The sequence below is a fragment of the Myodes glareolus genome, chromosome 9 (assembly GCF_982192425.1).
Source record: "Myodes glareolus chromosome 9, mMyoGla1.1, whole genome shotgun sequence".
Taxonomy (NCBI): domain Eukaryota; kingdom Metazoa; phylum Chordata; class Mammalia; order Rodentia; family Cricetidae; genus Myodes; species Myodes glareolus.
Window position 1 is genome coordinate 75179097 of NC_142034.1, and position 17094 is coordinate 75196190.

At 54.4% G+C, this 17094-nt stretch overlaps 1 protein-coding gene across 4 annotated transcripts in view; it reads right to left on the reverse strand.

Moving 5' to 3' along the window:
* The window catches only part of Flt4 (fms related receptor tyrosine kinase 4), a 44959-nt gene that overhangs the window by 14103 nt on the left and 13762 nt on the right, over window positions 1-17094 (reverse strand). For all 4 annotated transcript variants that reach the window (XM_048451256.3, XM_048451246.3, XM_085694885.2 and 1 more), the window contains exons 2-23: window positions 15719-15815; window positions 14982-15226; window positions 14630-14742; window positions 14372-14534; window positions 14028-14167; window positions 13572-13740; window positions 13172-13289; window positions 9519-9673; window positions 9263-9425; window positions 7984-8110; window positions 6850-6958; window positions 5659-6021; window positions 5244-5390; window positions 5019-5150; window positions 4764-4870; window positions 4343-4478; window positions 3756-3860; window positions 3305-3418; window positions 3016-3104; window positions 2758-2908; window positions 1858-1952; window positions 1355-1477 (exon numbers count right to left, since the gene is read on the reverse strand). In XM_048451256.3, coding sequence (XP_048307213.3) covers window positions 1355-1477; window positions 1858-1952; window positions 2758-2908; window positions 3016-3104; window positions 3305-3418; window positions 3756-3860; window positions 4343-4478; window positions 4764-4870; window positions 5019-5150; window positions 5244-5390; window positions 5659-6021; window positions 6850-6958; window positions 7984-8110; window positions 9263-9425; window positions 9519-9673; window positions 13172-13289; window positions 13572-13740; window positions 14028-14167; window positions 14372-14534; window positions 14630-14742; window positions 14982-15226; window positions 15719-15815 — 3161 coding nt within the window. The remainder of the gene's footprint in view (window positions 1-1354; window positions 1478-1857; window positions 1953-2757; window positions 2909-3015; window positions 3105-3304; window positions 3419-3755; window positions 3861-4342; window positions 4479-4763; window positions 4871-5018; window positions 5151-5243; window positions 5391-5658; window positions 6022-6849; window positions 6959-7983; window positions 8111-9262; window positions 9426-9518; window positions 9674-13171; window positions 13290-13571; window positions 13741-14027; window positions 14168-14371; window positions 14535-14629; window positions 14743-14981; window positions 15227-15718; window positions 15816-17094) is intronic.

Consider the following 17094-nt stretch of genomic DNA (forward strand, 5'->3'; position numbering starts at 1 on the left):
AGCCACAACCCCGAGTTCCTTCTCTGTTCCTCTCCTCGCCCTCTCTTTCTCTCTCTCCCTCACTTTTTCTACCGCTCTCTGCCCTCCCTTCCCTTTTTTATCCTTTTCCCCTCTCTTCCCAATAGTCGTCCTTTGTTTCCAGATATCTTCCTCTTCTTTCCCTCTCTCCACCCGCCTCCCCATCACCTTTTCTATTCTCTCTCGCTGTCCCCTCTCTTCTCCTCTCTCTCTCTCCTCTCTTCTTCCCTTCTCCTATCTTTCTTTTTCTCCTCTCCTCTCCTCTTCTCTCCTTTCCCTCCCTCTCCTCTCCTCTTCTCCTCTCCTCTCCTTTCCTCTGCTTTCCTCTTCTCTCTCTGCTCCTCTCCTTCTCCCTCTCCCTGCTCCTTCTTGAATTTGTGATCCTCCTGTCTCCTCCTCTTTAGTTCAGGCATGCATCTCCACAGCCTACTCCTGAAGATGGATCTTGTCTTGGAGAGACTTAACTCAGCCTCCTGCGGGAATGTATCACTCACACCACCAATATTCCCTCTTGACAAATGATAATCAACTCACTTTGTCCCCACACCTCTGCTTCCAACCTAGTGTTCCCAGTCCCTTCTCCTGACAGCTTATAGGTGGGGGTCAGAAATGCACACCTGCTTCTGCCTGCATTTGTTTCCCACACCTGTGAGTCAGCATGAAGGACAAAAGCCTCTGTTGGGTTGCCACTCTGGGTAGGGTGGCCATCACATCACACCCTGGACTCCCTCTCTCTCCAACCATCTTCCTTCTTCTCCCTGGCATAACACCTCACTCAACTCTGGTCACTCATTCAAGCACCCTTCTCTGAGCTCTGCCAGTAACTCTGCCATTGTGTCTGGGACCTGTCTGTGACGGATTATCTAGCATAGGTTAATTGAGATGGGAAGACCCACCCTAAATGTGGGCTGTACTGTTCCGTGTGCATGGGTCCCAGACTGAATAAAAGGAGAAAAAGAAGGGAGAAGCCAGGCCGCCATTGAGAAGTGGAAGGAAGCCAAGCTGAGCTGGGCACAAGTGCTCATCACTCTCTCTGTCCCAACTGACACCGTATGAGCAGCAGCCCCCTGTTCTGGACACTATGCCGCCTCCTACGTCACAATATACTGTATCCCCCCGGAGCTTTCAGCCAAAACCAAACTCTTCCTCAAGTTGATTTTGTCCAATGTTTCATCTAAGCAATAAGACAAGCAACCAGCACACTTGGCGAGCTCCTAGGAAGAGTGTTTCTCCCAGTAGCTGGACATGAAACCTGGCAGACCGATTGGGCAGTTGGCCTGTGGTTTCCCTCTCCCCACCCACTCCGAGTCCCCTGCCTCTCATGGCCTGCACTCACACTGCCTTTTCGGACATAGTCAGGGTCTTTGTAGATGTCTCGGGCAAGACCGAAGTCGCAGATCTTCACTATGTCACTCTCTGACAGTAGGATGTTCCGAGCAGCCAGGTCTCTGTGGATGCACTAGGGGCGAAGGGATGGAGGTTGCAGTGAGTTTGGCTTCAGCCCCTAGAGCAGCATCTCAGCCTAGAGCTCCAAGGTGCTCTAGGCACACCCTGCCCTGCCTGCATCTTGCTCATTTGGAGAGAGATTAATGGGAGAAGACATATGGGATTGAGGTGAAGTGAGTTAGGGACTCAGACGTGCTGATTCCATGACCGATGCTTAGCCTCGAGACCTGAGGCAGGGGATTCCTTGCTTTGGGCTGAGTTTCCTCCAAAATGGGACAGATCTGAAGTGGTCCCAAGGCCACTGTGGAGTAAAATTACAACCGGGCATATCTATACCCAGGGCTGTGTACCCTTCTCCTCTGAAAAGGACCTTTTGGGGTTCCGGGGACCTGCCTTGCGGGAAGCCAGGAACTCCATTCCGCGGGCCACCTGGAAACTGTAGCAGACAAGATCTTCCATGGTCAGTGGGCTCAGCCATAGGTCCTCAGCTGCACGGAAGGAGGGGAGCTCAGGAGGCGCTTCTACAGTAGTTCATCTTCCATCTCCGCTCCAAAATAAACATTTGCGCACCCACCCCGACCATGGCTCTCCTGGCCAGGCCCTGGAGACTCCTCCAGACACTAGACACCCTGTTTATACCTGTTACCTTCATGATCTCTGGGGCATCGACTCTTGCACTGCTATTTGACTTTGTAGCCCTCCCTGACCCTGTCTGCAAGGCATTGCTGTTTATCCTGTGATACACAAGTTAAACTTTCTTGCCTGCCTCTTGGGTGTCTGATGTGGGATTCCCCTCTGTATGCTGTGAATACCATTGGTTAATAAAGAAGGGGCTTTGGACTTATTGCCGAGCAGAATCGGGCAAGGTGGAAATTGCAAGCAGCTAGAGGAGGAAAGAGTGGGCAGAGTCAAAGAAAAGTCATGTAGCCGTTGCAGAAGACAGACTCCAGACACTGGACGGCACCTTACGGTTTGGCCACAACCATGTGGCGATACACAGATGAATAGAAATGGGTTAATATAAGATAAAAGAGTTAGTCAATAAGAAGCGAGAGCTAAAAGGTCAAGCAGTTGTTATAATATAGTTTCAGTGTGATTATTCGGGTCTGAGTCGCTGGGAAAACGAATGAGCAGCCTCCGCCTACAGGTGTCTTCCTCTCATGAAGCAGAGCCTTACAGTTCTCCCATTGAAGACCCTGCCCGGAGTGTCGCAGGCTAAGTTATCCATGGGCGCCAATTGCGAGGCTTTAACTGGGCCAGACAGACACAGGCCAGAGGATGCCAGGTTCTTACCTTCTTGGACAAGGGGGGCCCTCCGTGCTCCTCCCTTGCCCATCAGGAGCCGCGTGAGCAGGGCCCTGTCGCTGCTCCCAGGTCTCCTCCTATCAGCCTTGGCGCCTTCAACCATTGCGCGGAAGCGCCTACGTTGCTCTGGAGACTTCTCCTGCCAAAGCGAAGTGTAAAGCTAGTCTGCTTCTCATCTTGGACTTCCATTCGCAGCCTACCATGGAGTTAACTGCGCTCCGGCAACAGGCTGGTGTGCCTACTTACCGCGTAGGGGCTAAACGTATCCCGTTTGGCACGCAAGAAGTTGGAGAGGTTGCCGTATTTGCAAAATTCCACGATCACCATTAGAGGTCCTATGACACGGCGGAGCAGAAGTCAGGCACTTGGTGATACCCGCAGAGCAGCGGTACTGCCCCTCTGCGGACCATCCTTGCTGTACCCTGCCGGGCTCCAACGTGGGCCCACCCTAGGACCCACATGGCTCCTCCCACCTGTAGTGAGAGTGCCAGCGCCCACTGCCCGGTCCTTTCCCCAGGGCATCTCATTTCCATACCATTCGGCTTGGTGCACGCCCCCAGGAGGTTGACCACATTGAGGTGGTTACCGATGTGAATTAGGATCTTGAGCTCTGACATCAGGGCACGGTGCTCGCTGGCAGTAGCGCCATCTGGGGGAGACAAAGAGGGGCGTGACACGATGCCAAACCTGCTCTGGGACTTTTACCAATTTACTCAACCCTCCTGAGACACACTGCCTTAGCAAAAGCATGCTCAGTGCTGGTGCTGGGAGTGCGGGCTGCGCTGGGGCCCTGGTATGTTCTGCTGACCCTAGAGAGGCAGAGGGTTCAGGTAGAGGCTTGGATCTGATTCTCTTTGCTTTTCTATGGAATCGTGGCTGGGACTGTAGCTCTGTTTTTCTTCTTGCCCTTGCATCGCCGTCCCACCCGGAGTTCCTGACCCTCCCACCCGCGCTGCACAGTCCCTTCTACCCCGCGAGCCCCGCACCTTTCAGCATCTTCACGGCCACGGTGTCACAGCTGCTGCCTTTATTGATGCCGAAAGCTGAGGCTTCAACCACCTTCCCGAAAGCCCCGTGGCCTAGGACTCTCCCTGTGGAGGCAGGGGGCCAGCTCCAGGTGAGCTGTATAGGGGGTGGGAGGGTGAGGATGGAGAAGGATGGACAGCAGGGGTGACCTGTCCCAAGAGCTTGGGACAGAAGGAAAACGGAAGCCTCTCTGCCAAACAGGAAGGGAGTAGGGAGTGGAGTCTTAGAGAGGGAAAACTGGAGAACAGAGGAGAGACAGACAGGAAGGCCCCAGCATCCTCTCCAGGCAGGTGGGACAGGTCCACCCTACTCAGAGCAGCAGGAAATGACCTCGAGGGCCTGGGAACTGGGAGCCCTGGCTGTGGTTCTGGGGAGTCAGGCTCAGCTGGAACTGGTCAGGCCAGGTGGGAACCAGGCGGACCATCCTGGCACAAGTTCTAAGAATGGAAGGACTTCTGTCACTTCAGCCTGCTTGACCCTGTGGCAGCTGAAGCTGTCTCTGCCAGGCGGTGCATGCTGGGTAGGGCAAGCTGGGTGCTGGCCTCACCGAGGTGTAACCTTTCCCTGGGGAACTCCCACTGGCTGGCGTCATAGGACAGGTATTCACACTGCTCCTCCAAAGGCACCTCCCCGGGGTCCATGATGATAGACAGGTAGCCCGTCTTGATGTCTGCGTGGGCAGGCTGGGGGTGGGGGTGGAGACAGCTCATTGATTTGGATATACCACTGTGGCTTGGGTATATTTTGCCTAGGGCAAATGGCCCTTGCTTCCGAGTTCTCAATCAAGGAGGGGGCAGGTCAACAGACAACCTCTGCCGGGTCTGGAACCCAGCATGGAAGGGTGGGGAAGATTCCCAGGGCAGGACATTGACAGGTGAATCAGAATGGGACCCTTTAGGGTTTGCTGGGATGAGAATGGGATGCCCCGTTAGGTGATGGAGAGAAGCTCGGCGGAGGGGGACCCTCACCCTTTTCATATTACAGAAGATAAGGAGGAGGAGGACCCAGAAGAAGACAGCGATGACGCCAGTGCCAATGAGTATCACAATCTCCATGCTGCCTTTATCTTCGGAGCCTGGGTGGGTAGATAGTAGCTGGGTGAGAGGGAGAATGTACCCAGCAGGAAGTGGCCCTCGTGCGTGGGTACCACTTCATTAAGTGGCCTCAGGAGAGCGCCTGCTGGGTGTGTGAGGTGAGCTGAACAGAGCCAGGCAGGGACGCACCTTCCACCGCCACACTGGCAGAGGAGTTTACGCAGCCCTTAGCGTTGCACACACTGCACAGGTAACGACCCGCATCCTCCTCGCGCACGCGCTGGATGCTCAGCCTCTGATTCGAGTCTGCCAGGTCGATTCCTGCAAGCGACAGAATGAAGGTTTCAGCTCGGGTGGGGACGTCGGCTTGCAGACCTCCGGACGCTGTCCGTCATCCAGGGCCACTTTCCCTACCAGACTCTTTCTCCAGGAGCCTCTCATCTTTGTACCACACAATACTGGGCACATGCGCTCCGGCCACCGGGCATCGCATCTCCAGCGAGTCGCTCACGTTCACCAGGAGGTCGGTCAAGTTCTGCGTGAGCCGAGGAGCTTCCAGGGCTGGGACAGAGTGGAGAGGGAACTAAATGAAGGCGCAGAAACCAAGAGGGTAGCTCGGTTGTAGTGCGGGGCTGGACATGACACTGAGGAACTGAGCATGTGAAGGGCTGAGTACTTCTATGGCTAGTTTGGGCTGCAGGGGTGCTCCTGAAGACCCAGGCTTGTAATTCCAACACCCAGGGCTGAGATAGACGAGGTCACATAGATAGAATCTGCAAAGGCTGCGAAACGTGGCCCCGCCCTCTCTGGCTTGCCACGCCCATCTCACCCTGCACGGACAGGTACTTCTTGTGGCAGTGCTTGTCTTGGCTGCGCCTATCCTGCACCTCACACACGTAGTCACCCTCGTGCTCAGGCGCCACTCGGGGGATATTCAAGCTGAGGGTGGCGTGGCGGGCCCCGGGCTCCGCCTCCTCTAGGTTGGCCGCTAGGGGCGTGGCATACAGGTGCACGTTTTTGCAGTCCAGCAGTAGGGGGTTCCCTTGAGCATCGTGTAGCGTGGAGAGGTTGAGCCGGTACCAGCGCAGATGCTCGTAAGTGTAGTTGTCCGCCCGGCAGCTGAGGCGCACTGACTGGCCTTCTAAGGGGTCCTCGGAAGGCTCTGATTCGATACTGAAGCCGTCCGGGATGGCTGGGGAGGAGAGACACCGTCTCCGTGTTTGCTCACCTCACCAGCCGTAGGGTGGGTCTCCCTCTTCACCGCTGACCTTGCGACGCAATCAATTCTCAATCACGGGTGTACATAATGTGTATCCAGGCTTTCATACTGTCTAGCACCCACTTCCTCTCCCTTTTCTTCCCTTCCCTGAACAAATGACCCACCACTTTTAGGAAGTCAGCCCCACCCCTTGGGGTTAGGTTACTCTTGCACTCCTACTTTTTGGACTCTTAGTTATGTGTCAAGCAGGGAGCTGTCCACACATTTCCAGGAGGCCAGGTCCTTAAACTCTTATCACCAGACCCAGCTGACCTCTTCCTCTTTTGCAACTGACCACCCTCTGATCCTGGCTTGTCCTTGGAATGATTTCACTAGCTTTTGCCAATGCCATTCTCTCGATTGCCATCTGCCTTTTAAGGTGACTTCATCCATACCCCTGAACCCAGCAAGTGTCACCGCCTGTGACCCCCTTTCTTTCTAGAGGTCACTAACTCATTTGAAAATCTGAATAAATGATGGGAATTTCTCCCCAGGCCAAAATGCACACAGGAATCATAGGACTCTAAAGTGAGTAAGGGTGGGACTTCTCTGCTGGGGGTACCACCCCATTCCACTGGACCAGCACCCAGTCTATAGGCCAAGCATCCTTAAATTTATCTCCCACTCTATGACATGGTGGTAGTGGTGGTAGTTCCCATGGCTAGGTGCTCCCATGGTCACTAGAAACCCAGTAAGCTCATTCCCAGCACCCAGGACTGCTTAGGTGAAGTGGTACCACTTGGGGAGAGTCTGGTTACTCACTGGTCACATAGAAGTAGATGAGACGCTCGTCCTGGCCCACTTTGTTGAAGACCACACACTTGTACATGGCTGACACATTGGCGTCCTGGATCACCAGCTTGCTCACCGTCTACCCAGAACAGAGGCAGAAGGCTCCATTGCCTACCTAGACCCTCCTCCTCATCAAAGAAGCTATTGTGCTCACTAGAAATGGGGGAATAGGTTTGGGCTGACAATGGCCAAAGTCTAGACGATAAGACAACGTCCTTGCCAGTAGAGAGATGTCACCTCAAAAAACCAAGAGACAGTGAGTCGACAGCTGGCTAGACCAGAGGGATTTATCTGTGCCATGTCTCAGACCGTGGCTATGTTGAGGGGGTCAAAAGTCATTTTGGCAACTGGGCCTCTCTGAGCAAGGGTTAAAATCCAGACAGTAATAAGTCACATCAGGGCTAGTTTCTTCTAAATTATGGCCTGAGGTCAGGAGCTGGTCACTGTGCAAGGTCTCTGTGATCTGTCCACGTTAGTTCAAAGACATATAACACTTCTTCAAGGTCCAGGGTAGTAAAGGAGGTGTGTATACGTATGTGTATGGAGGTATCCCAGGATTCTAGAAAAATTCTGCCCTCAGGGACTAGGAAGTTTGAAAAGTAGGGGAGGAGAGAGGGCCAAAGGCCCTGCCTACCATCCAAAGACCCCCAACCCCCATCCCAAGCCGGGCACTTCCTGGCCAGGCCTGGAACAGGAAGAGGCTCTGGAGGTGTGTAGGAAAACAGGAAGTGACTGTAGGAAGTGGGTGCCTTTGTTCAGTCCCCCTCCCCCTCCTGGTCAGCAGCTCACCAGCCTGCTATGGAGACCTAGTCAGCCCCCAGCCCCATCCCCTTCCAGACTTGTGGGCAGCTGGGTTCTCCTCCTGGATCTCAGTTTCCTTATCTGGGAAGGCCTGGCTCACAGGCAGGCAGGGAAGCTGGGGCCCAGAGAGCCCAGAAAAGTCACCTGGCTGGCAGCTGCAGCTCCCAGAGTTCTGCAAGCCAGGTGGAAACTGACCACAACCAGGAGGGAGGGAGCTTGCTCGCCCAGCCTCCCTCCTCTTTGTCTACCCTCACTGCCCTAACTCGTTTGCACCTGGGACTTTTCTCACCCTATGATCCGTACCTTATTTTTCCCCTCCACAAACTCGGTCCAGGTGTCCAGGCTCTCGATAGGGTTCACGGCATCCTGAGTTGTCACCTCCCTCCAGTCTCGGCACTGTGGCATGCGATCCCGCTGCTGCCGTCTCCGACTGCCGTGGACCAAGAGGGACAAGGGCAGATCAGGGCTAAGGACAGGGAAGACCTAAGCTGGGGGGTTGGGTGGGTCACACCTTTGTCATCCTCAGACATTGGCTCACAGCACAGTGGGTAAGAGACAGCCCTAAGGCTGGGAACAAGGCAACGAGGGGTTGGAACACGGTTGCCGTCCTACAATCCTTCCTCCACACGGACACCGCTCTGCCCTACTTCTGCTCTGTGCCATCCTCCAGAGTCCAGCTTGCATGTGCTCACCCAGCTTCCAGGAGGAGCACAAGTCACCACTCAATCCCACAAACCCCGCCCCAGCTGCCTCTTCTTCTCTCTCCTCCTAGGCATGCCCAGGGCTTCATCCTGAGATGAGGCAAGTGGGGCAAGAGGACATCTTTTCTGCCTTTATCTGTAGAGTGGGGAGGGAGCATCCCAGGACTCTGTCTGTCATTTGACACAGGGCCTGATAGTGGATCAACAGAAGGGGCAAGGATGGAGGTACCAGGTAAGCTGCAGGCTGCTTGGTTCACAAGAGTCCCTCAAGAGTCTTGCATCTGTCACTTCTCCCGAGCTTCCCCACTGACTGCTCAGGAGCCACAGCCTCTGGGCCAGCAGGTGGGGCTAGACTCCTTTCCTGGCTTCTGTTCAGTCCCTAGCATGTGACCACAGAGTCTTTCACTAAATGGCAAACCTGACTTGTCATTCTCCTGCTGAATGCCCTTCACTGGCTCCCCGGCGACTTCAAAGTTCCTGCTCATGTGGCACCCGCCTCCTCTCTTGTTCCTTATACGTTTAATTTGTCTCTACCCAGAATGTCCTTCTGGGTTTCCCTGTCCATTTGGTTTTCTATTATTCTGACTTTGAGCTCACTATGTGGCCAAGGATGACCTTCAATTTCTGATCCTCTTGCCTCCACCTCCCAAGTGCTGGGGTAACAGGCACATGCCATCACACCCACCCAGCTCCTCCTGTCCTTTTGACATGGAGCTGGGTATAGGGAGCATGGCTCAGCATTTGGGCAGACTCTGTGGTTTACAGTTTTGACCTTGGGAATTTTGTCTCCCTTCTCTGGTCCTGTTTCCTTACCTATAAAGGATGAGCTAAGATTTTGTGTTTAATAGAGAAGAATAGGGTACGGTGGGGGGCATACTCACAGGCTGCGCTGGGCAAATGTCTTGCAGGGTGTCCAGGGCCTCCAGTGCCACTGGACACTGAGAGGTTGGGGTACCCCATAGGCGGTGCAGGTGAGGGTCTGGCGGCTGTGGCGGGAGTAGATGCTGGGTGAGGAGGCTTCCTTTTCATGGATGTGGGGAGGCACTGGGGACACAGGCAAATAGACAGTCAGCTGGCTCCCATCGCCACCCCACACACCCTGGGACTCATCCCTTCTCCCATCCTTCCGGCCCATACCATTCACCACCAGCTCTAGGCTGATGTTTTGCCTCAGACCAGCTGCAGAATTCCACAGGGCGAGAGTGTAGATGCCAGCACTGGCCTCGGTCACCTCTTTGAGCACTAGAGCATGTGGATTGTGGCGCCCAGTCACTGCCTTTCTGTCCTTGTACCTGGCAGAGGAAGGGAATTCAGAAGCTCTGTGGGCCTCATGCCAGCTCTGGACGGGCATTTCAGGCCCTCTAATGAGAGTGGTTCTCGGTTTCCTGTTGGTCACCAAAATCTTTAATGATCAATCTAAAACACCTGAGCATATCAACAAGAGCAAATTTTTCTGAGGATGCCATAATGAATTCTACACCTTGTATGCTAATTAAAAATAAATAAACCAAGCCGGGTAGTGGTGGCACACGCCTTTGATCCCAGCACTTGGGAGGCAGAGGCAGGAGGATCTCTGTGAGTTTGAGGTCAGCATGGTATACAGAACTAGTTCCAGGACAGGCTCCAAAGCTACAGAGAAACCCTGTCTTGAAAAGCAAAACAAAAACAAAAACAAAACAAAACAAAAAACCAAGACAAAATAAAGCAAAAAAAAAATACCCAAAGCTCAAGTCTCTTCTGTAAAGTAGCTTAGAATGTGCACAAAAGTTATAGACAGCCCTCTGTAAACTGTAAATCATCTTGAGATGACATCTGGTACTCAAGACACTGTTTGCATAAAAGGTTGTTATATTCACATGCTCAAGGACTATGGCAAAAACCAAAAGGTCCATATGCTTGGTACAGACACATCTAAAAAGATATTTTTCACCCAAGGTTCATTGGCTCTGTGGCTGCAGAATTTGCACATAGGAAGGTCCCACACTTTCTGCTAGAAGTGGGAAAAGAAGGTCATGTAGCCTGTCTTGATAGGTCAGGTTAGAGCAAGAGGCCTCTCCCTCACCAGACCAAGGAGGGCAGCAGGAGTCTCTGGTCTCGGGAGAGGCAGACAAAAGCTTTGAATAGGCTGAATCAACCCACTGTCATTACGTATGTGGCCATCTCGGCAATGCCACTGACCTTCAGGACCATTGTGAGATCTGCAGTGGCACTTCCGGACTCACCCCTAAATCCTGACAGCCCCCCAGTCCCCAGCAACCAGTTCTGCTTAGGGCAGCTACCCTCTCTTTGTCCTATCTGTGAGCTTGGCCTAGGGATGAAGAAGGCAGCGTGCCAGTTCCTTCACACCTGCTGACCTTCAGCATCAGAGACTGACTACAGTGCCCTTGGTGGGTCCCTCTTCTTTCTCACAGTGTGTATCGACGAGTGAAGGGACAGTGACAGCTGAGCATATGGAGCGGTAATTGCCTGGTTCTCTGATACCTGGCTCTGGGTGCTTCTGTGGGTTCTCCACACATGTAGCCTTCACAGGGCTTTTGACTCAGTGTTATACTAGTTTGGATGCTCTTTCTGTAGATGACAATTTGTGTGACTCTCTCCTTCCTTCACTGGGGCCAGGGTACTGGCTCTTTGATGATGGCTGTCATCTGGTCCTGCTGCCTACCCTGTCCCTCTTCCTTTCCTTCCTTCCTTCCTTCCTTCCTTCCTTCCTTCCTTCCTTCCTTCCTTCCTTCCTTCCTTCCTTCCTTCCTCCCTGCTTCCCTCCCTCTCTTCTTTTTCTCCTCTAGATCCAACCCAGGACCTTCACACCCTATGCCAGTGTTCTGCCACTTAGTTACACTCCTGCCAGGCACACGGAGTTTTCTATAAGTATCCATTGGTCGACTCCCCCTCTCCCGGAGCTGTGAGCTTCAGTGAGGACAGTGACAGCCCCTGGCTGTATCCTGTTTACACAATGCGCCACCAGGCATGTGTGGTCACTCTAGACCTCTGCTGCATGAGCAAACAAATGCCTCACAAGCTGGACTCTTTCTGCAGCCTGAGTCCTGGACTTGGAGCTAGTTCTCCCAGGTCCCTCCCCTCCGGATAGGCTAAGCCGTGACTCTACAGCTCTGAAATGACACATCTCTTAGGTAAAGACCTAAGATAAGACAGATTTAGGGATCCTGCTCTCAACGGTTGACAGCAGCCAGGGCTTAGAGAGGCAGGTGACTTGCCTAGGATCACAGAGCAGGGCAGGTAGGACAGAGGCAGAATTGAGGCCATGCTCTCTGCCTGGCTGTGCTTCAGAAGGATCCTGGAACTGCAGGCTTTTAGTTTGTCGGGTACGTGACCCTCGGAAGATCCCTTCACTGTCCCAAGCCTCGATGTCTTCACTTAGAAGTGGGAGCATTATTCTTTCAGGAATCTCAAAGGCTCGCGGTGCCAGCACCTTGCTGAGCACACTGGGCCAAAGACCCAGCCCGTCTGTCTGTCAACTAGACCAGCCACATTCACTGACTTAGAGTCACGCGAGCAGTGGTCACCTGTGGGGCTGTGATGAATGCAGGTGTCCTGGGACAGCTGCACACTTCTGAGAGGAAGATGTTGGCTAAGTGGGAATGGAAAGGTCAGAGAAGGTAGGCTTGTTCCTGTGGAAGGCTATGCCTAGCGCAGGCTCAGTCCTGCTGGCCTTGGGGGTCAGGGGCCTCTAGGACTCTAAAAGTTACATTTATGCAAGAGATGCTCCTAGCTTCATCCGTGCCTTCAGGACCTTCCCTCAAGGCTTCTGGTACTATGTTATGTGGAACTATATGACCCAAAGCTATGACCTTAAATGGAGGATTCAGGGTCACAAGATTTGTGGCTGGGACATCCTGAGCCTTCCCAGAAGCCAATTTCCAGCCTATGGCCAGTGGGTCCTGGCTGAGGACCTTTGGGACCTCTGCTTGTCCTGGCACCAGAACCTTGTACCAGGTGCGAGGTGTCTCACACTTAGAAGGGCAGGGCTGCTCTGGATTGACAAGAAAAGACAGAGCAGGAACTCCTCCCAGGAGACCTGGGGCTCAGGTGGGAATGCTTGTCCCTCTTCTGGCCCATTTCTTTATCTACAATGTAGACGGAGGCTGAATCAAGGGGACAGCTCAGAGTGTACCAGAGAATCAGGAAGATGCTGCACTCCCCTGGGAGCATCTAGAAGGATGTAGCCATCACTGTGGGATCACTCTGTGCCCTGGGCACACCCTGTAGGGAGAGCCTAACTCTCAGGTCTCTTGCAGGCCTCTCACTGCCATGTCTCAGAGCCAGGCTCCACAACAGTTTATCAGTCTCGTGACATCTCAAATCTGTGGGTCAGAAGGTCCTCAGAGAGGAACTCTTATAGGAAGGGAGACCAGAGAACAAAGCCACTACAGGGCAGACCCTGAGTTTGCTCAGTGTGGAAATCCAGCTTGCAGGGTCTTGGAGATTCTGGGTGTGTGTGTTGGGGGGAGATGCAGAAAGCAGGTAAATAAAACCCTGTGCTGTCCATTATATCCCGCATACTAGAACCTCGCATTTAAACATTTTGAGGTTTAGCAGCTCCGGGAGTAACCTCCTTTCTAACTGAATATGGGCACTCCCTTTTGGGGCTCTGTTTATTAAGCGTTCCACGTGGGTTTCAGGGTATGCAGGCCCCGATGGGCAGGGACAGATCCCCTTCTGAGATCCAGGGTTAGCGATCTGATGGGGAAGGACACTGTCCTTCTCACTCCTTGGTCAGTCCTTGTGTTAAGTCTGGCATGGTAGTAAGGGGAGGGGGCCCAGACTGTTACCATTGGAACTCCGGTGGGGGATAAGCTGCCAGCTTCACAGGCAGTTTCACCAGTTCGTCACCAGCTGTGGCTTCCAGGACAGGTCCTTTGAGCCAGTCGACACTGATGAAGGGCTTCTCTGCCAAACAGGAGGCAAGAGTGTAAACTCGGGGCTGAGCTACCATCCACCAGGCTTCCCAGCCTCCCCCTGCAGACTGGAGCTTGCCTTGCTGTCCAGCTGGTAGAAGCTGGGCAGGGCTTCCCCTCACAGCCTTTCCTTCCTTTCGGCGGGCCCCTGCTGCTCAGGTGCATCATGACCTCTGACCCACACTGCACAAGGACCCTTGTTCTCCAGGCTCAGTGATACTGGACCCATCCCATCCCATGCCGGGCACAATGACCTCAGCCTCCCAGGTCATACCGTGCACAATGACCTCTGTGCTTTCCCGGAACCGCTGAATGCCATTGTTGGCCTCACACACGTAGGGACCCAGGTCGTGCTGGCTGACATTGTGGATGGTCAGGATGCTGGAGAGTTCTGTGTGAGTCTGCTGGGAACGTCGCTCAGGTACCCACTTACCCCGCTCTGCCTGCCACACCCAGGGGAAGCCTAGGATCAGCAGGCAGGCAGGGGCAGACCCAACCTGGCAAAGGCACACACCTCTGTCCAAACACAAGTAGCTCTGGCTATCTAGCCCTCTGAGTGGCTTTGGGATGGAAAACTTGCCCATGACATTTGGGTTCCTGAGTCTATATCTCCTCCACACAGGGGCCCAGTATGTGCCAGGTACAGGTAGCCTGGGCACGGAGAGTCCTAGCAGTGGTGCTGAGGACAGGGCAGGGGGAAGAAGGTACCTGGCAGAGTTGCTGACCTTACCTGCTTCCCTGGATAATCCCAGTCGAAGGTGACACCCGAGTTGAACTCAGCCCACACCGTACAGTTCAAAACCAGCTTCTCTCCAACCAGCAGCTCCAGCGACTTCTTGGGGAACAGCTGGATGTCATACAGCTCATTGCCTGGTGACACACACAGTGTCACCTCCCACACTTCTCATAGGACAGCACACACAGCGTGGAGAGCAGTGGGGTGATAAGACCGTGCGTAATGCTCCCAGCCCGGCGACTCGGAACTAGGGGCACAGGGTGACCGTATGCCTGCCCTGCTCTTCTTGGGGTGCAGGAGGGTGGTGACTGGGGTGAGAAGGAAGTGGCAGCCCCTACCTGTGATATGCACGATGAAGGGGTTGGAAAGGAAGTCCTGGCCACCCCAGGTGGTCTCGCACTGCAGGTACAGGGCGTCGCGCAGCAGTTGTGTGGGGACCTGCATGCCCCGGCGGTCATCCCACAGCACCGTTTGCCCGTCGGGGTGCAGCACTGAGCTTTGCTGGAGGGACACAGTGACTGTCAGCTGCCTTTCCCAGGGAGGGCACTGGAGGACGGGATCACGGGGGTGAGGCCGGGGAAGGGAAGAAAGAGTACCGAACGCAGCGTGATGTTGAGGCCGGGAATGGACACCAAGCAGGGCACCCACATCGAGTCCTTCCTGGTGACCAGGAGCGTGTCAGGTTTGTTGATGAAAGGCTGTTCAAAGTCTGTAGAGATGGCATAGAAGTTGGGTAAGGTAGCCGTCCAGGATGTCTCTGGCTAGGGCTGAGGGTGTGGGAAGTATAAGGGAGCCCCATGGGTCAGGGTGGTGAGGTTCTAGCCTCCTGCGTCGGTGGAGCACAGTAAGGACCCCATAGCCACTTCTGCCAGCCTGGTGTCAGCAGGCTGGAGGTGGTGCCTAGGCACCAGCTACTCCCTCTGGGACCCGGCCCCAGACAGGCCTCACCTCTTACGAACACATAGGTGCTGGCAGCTGTGGTGCCCTCAATTCTGGCCTTGATGTACTTGTAGTAGCAGTGGTAGCTGCCCGTGTTGTTGGCGTGAGTCTGGGCCAGCAGCAGCACCTTGCAGTAGGGCCTAGCTTCTGTGCCTTCACAGTCTTGCACAACCTGGGTCTCCTCACCGTCCTTCCCACCTGTGGTCAGTACCTCCTGGGCCCCTGGCCAGGTCCACTCAAGCGGGTGCTGCCCCCTAGCAGAGGATAGTAGAAATAAGGATCTCTCCTTCCCAGTTTTAGCCTAGAGCCACAGGCTCCAAGGAGCCTCCCTCAAGGGTCAAGAGCTTTGCCCATCATTATCTCTTCCCAGAGAAGGGCAGCCCAAGCTTGGGGTATATTCCACAGATCCACTCCCTGAGCCCTTGACTCTCTGCCTAGTTCTTGGAGCTGTGAATGGACAGGCTGGGAACACAGGCCTTCTTCAATAGCTGGTACTCTGAGGAGGCTCTGGGATCTGAGGGGTAGGCCTGGGGCTAGTGAGAGGTAGCTGGGAATGGATGTAGGTGATCTGGAAGAGGTTTTAGGGGAGGCTGGGTGAGAGCAGGGTGCCTCTCGGAGGCCACATCCTAGGACTCCCACTCAGCCCCTGTTCCGGGGAGTAGGGGTCTTCTGGTTCTTTAGTCAGCTGCCTCTTGTCTCAATCTAAGGCAGCCTTCATGGACTGCCAGGTAGGGAGGAGCCAGTACCTGCAGGATATGGATAGGCTGTCCCCAGTGTCAATGACATATGAGTCCTCTGTGATGTTCAGGGTTGGAGGGGTCATGGAGTAGCCATTTGCCAGGCCTGAGGTGAAAGACAAGGTTACAGCGGTGTTACGTCATGCAGTTCCTGCACTGTCCGGGCACAGTTGGGCCCTCTGGGATGTTTCCCCAAGGCAGGGCTAGCCTAGTGGCTTTCAGTGAGCATAGCCTTGTCTCCCCATGTGTAGCCTTGCTACAGCGTCAACCCAAAGGTCCCACAACCACTGCCAATCTCTACCACAAACTGTCCCTTGCTCTGGTCAAGGCCACTGTCCCCACCACAGCCCTGTCTTTGTTCACAAATGGAGTCCAATTCCAGCTAACTTTGACGGCTGCCCTGACTTTTGACTTTAAATGAACTGAGCTGCTAGCAGGAAGCAGGAAGAGGAGGGGCCTCCAAGTCTCCTCCTATGGGATGGGGATAGCAGGAGACTGGGGAAGAGATTTGGAGTGTGGAGACTCCCCAGTTTTGCCCGAGACCCCCCATCCATATCCTACTGCTTATGAGGGGTTCATGTATCCTAGATCCATGCTCCGCCCATGACCTTGCCCTCTCCCAGGTTCCAGACAGTTCCTTTCTTCAGTATCTGAGCTCCACCAGCTTCTCTCTGCTCTGCCTGTCTGAGCCTCTTCTGGGTTTTGCCTGCCCAGGTCTCATCTACACCCTCAGGCCTTCCCACGGTGTTCCTCTTCAGATGCACAAGTGAACCTTCTTTGGCAGAACCCACCTTCTGCCTTCCACGGTTAGGCTGATTAGGTGAGGCCTCTCTGCTCTCTAGGATCCCACCTCTGTAGCTCACACACATAGTTCTGCGCCATCACCCATCTCCTAGTAGGGTGTACATACACACATGCACGTATGTGTGTCTGCACGTGTGTACAAGTGGGGGTCTTCTGTGTACACACATCTATTTGTATCTGTGGGCCTGGGCGAGCAGACGTGCGTATCTCTGAGAGATGCGTGTGGCTGTAGCTGTGTTCACAAGTGTGCACGGTTGGGCCGTCAATTGCATCTACACGACGGGGCGGATTCCTGATGGGGGCAGTGGGGAGCACGGCCTGGAGGAGGTCTGGCCCTGGAACTTTGGCAGATGCATCCTGCCAGGACCGTCCTGAGACAACAGGAAGGGAGGACTGTGCGGCTGGAGGCCCAGGGCTGCGTCCTGTACCCCACCCCCCCAATTCCCTGTCCTCCTGGGCTGGTGGTCACAGACCCCTTTCCTGCCCCAAGCTCCCTTTTAGTCCTACAGGCCCTTGGGGTTTGGAGCAGCAACTCAGACCATTTTGTCCCTCAGCTGGTTCTGTGGTCCCAGATTTCTCCC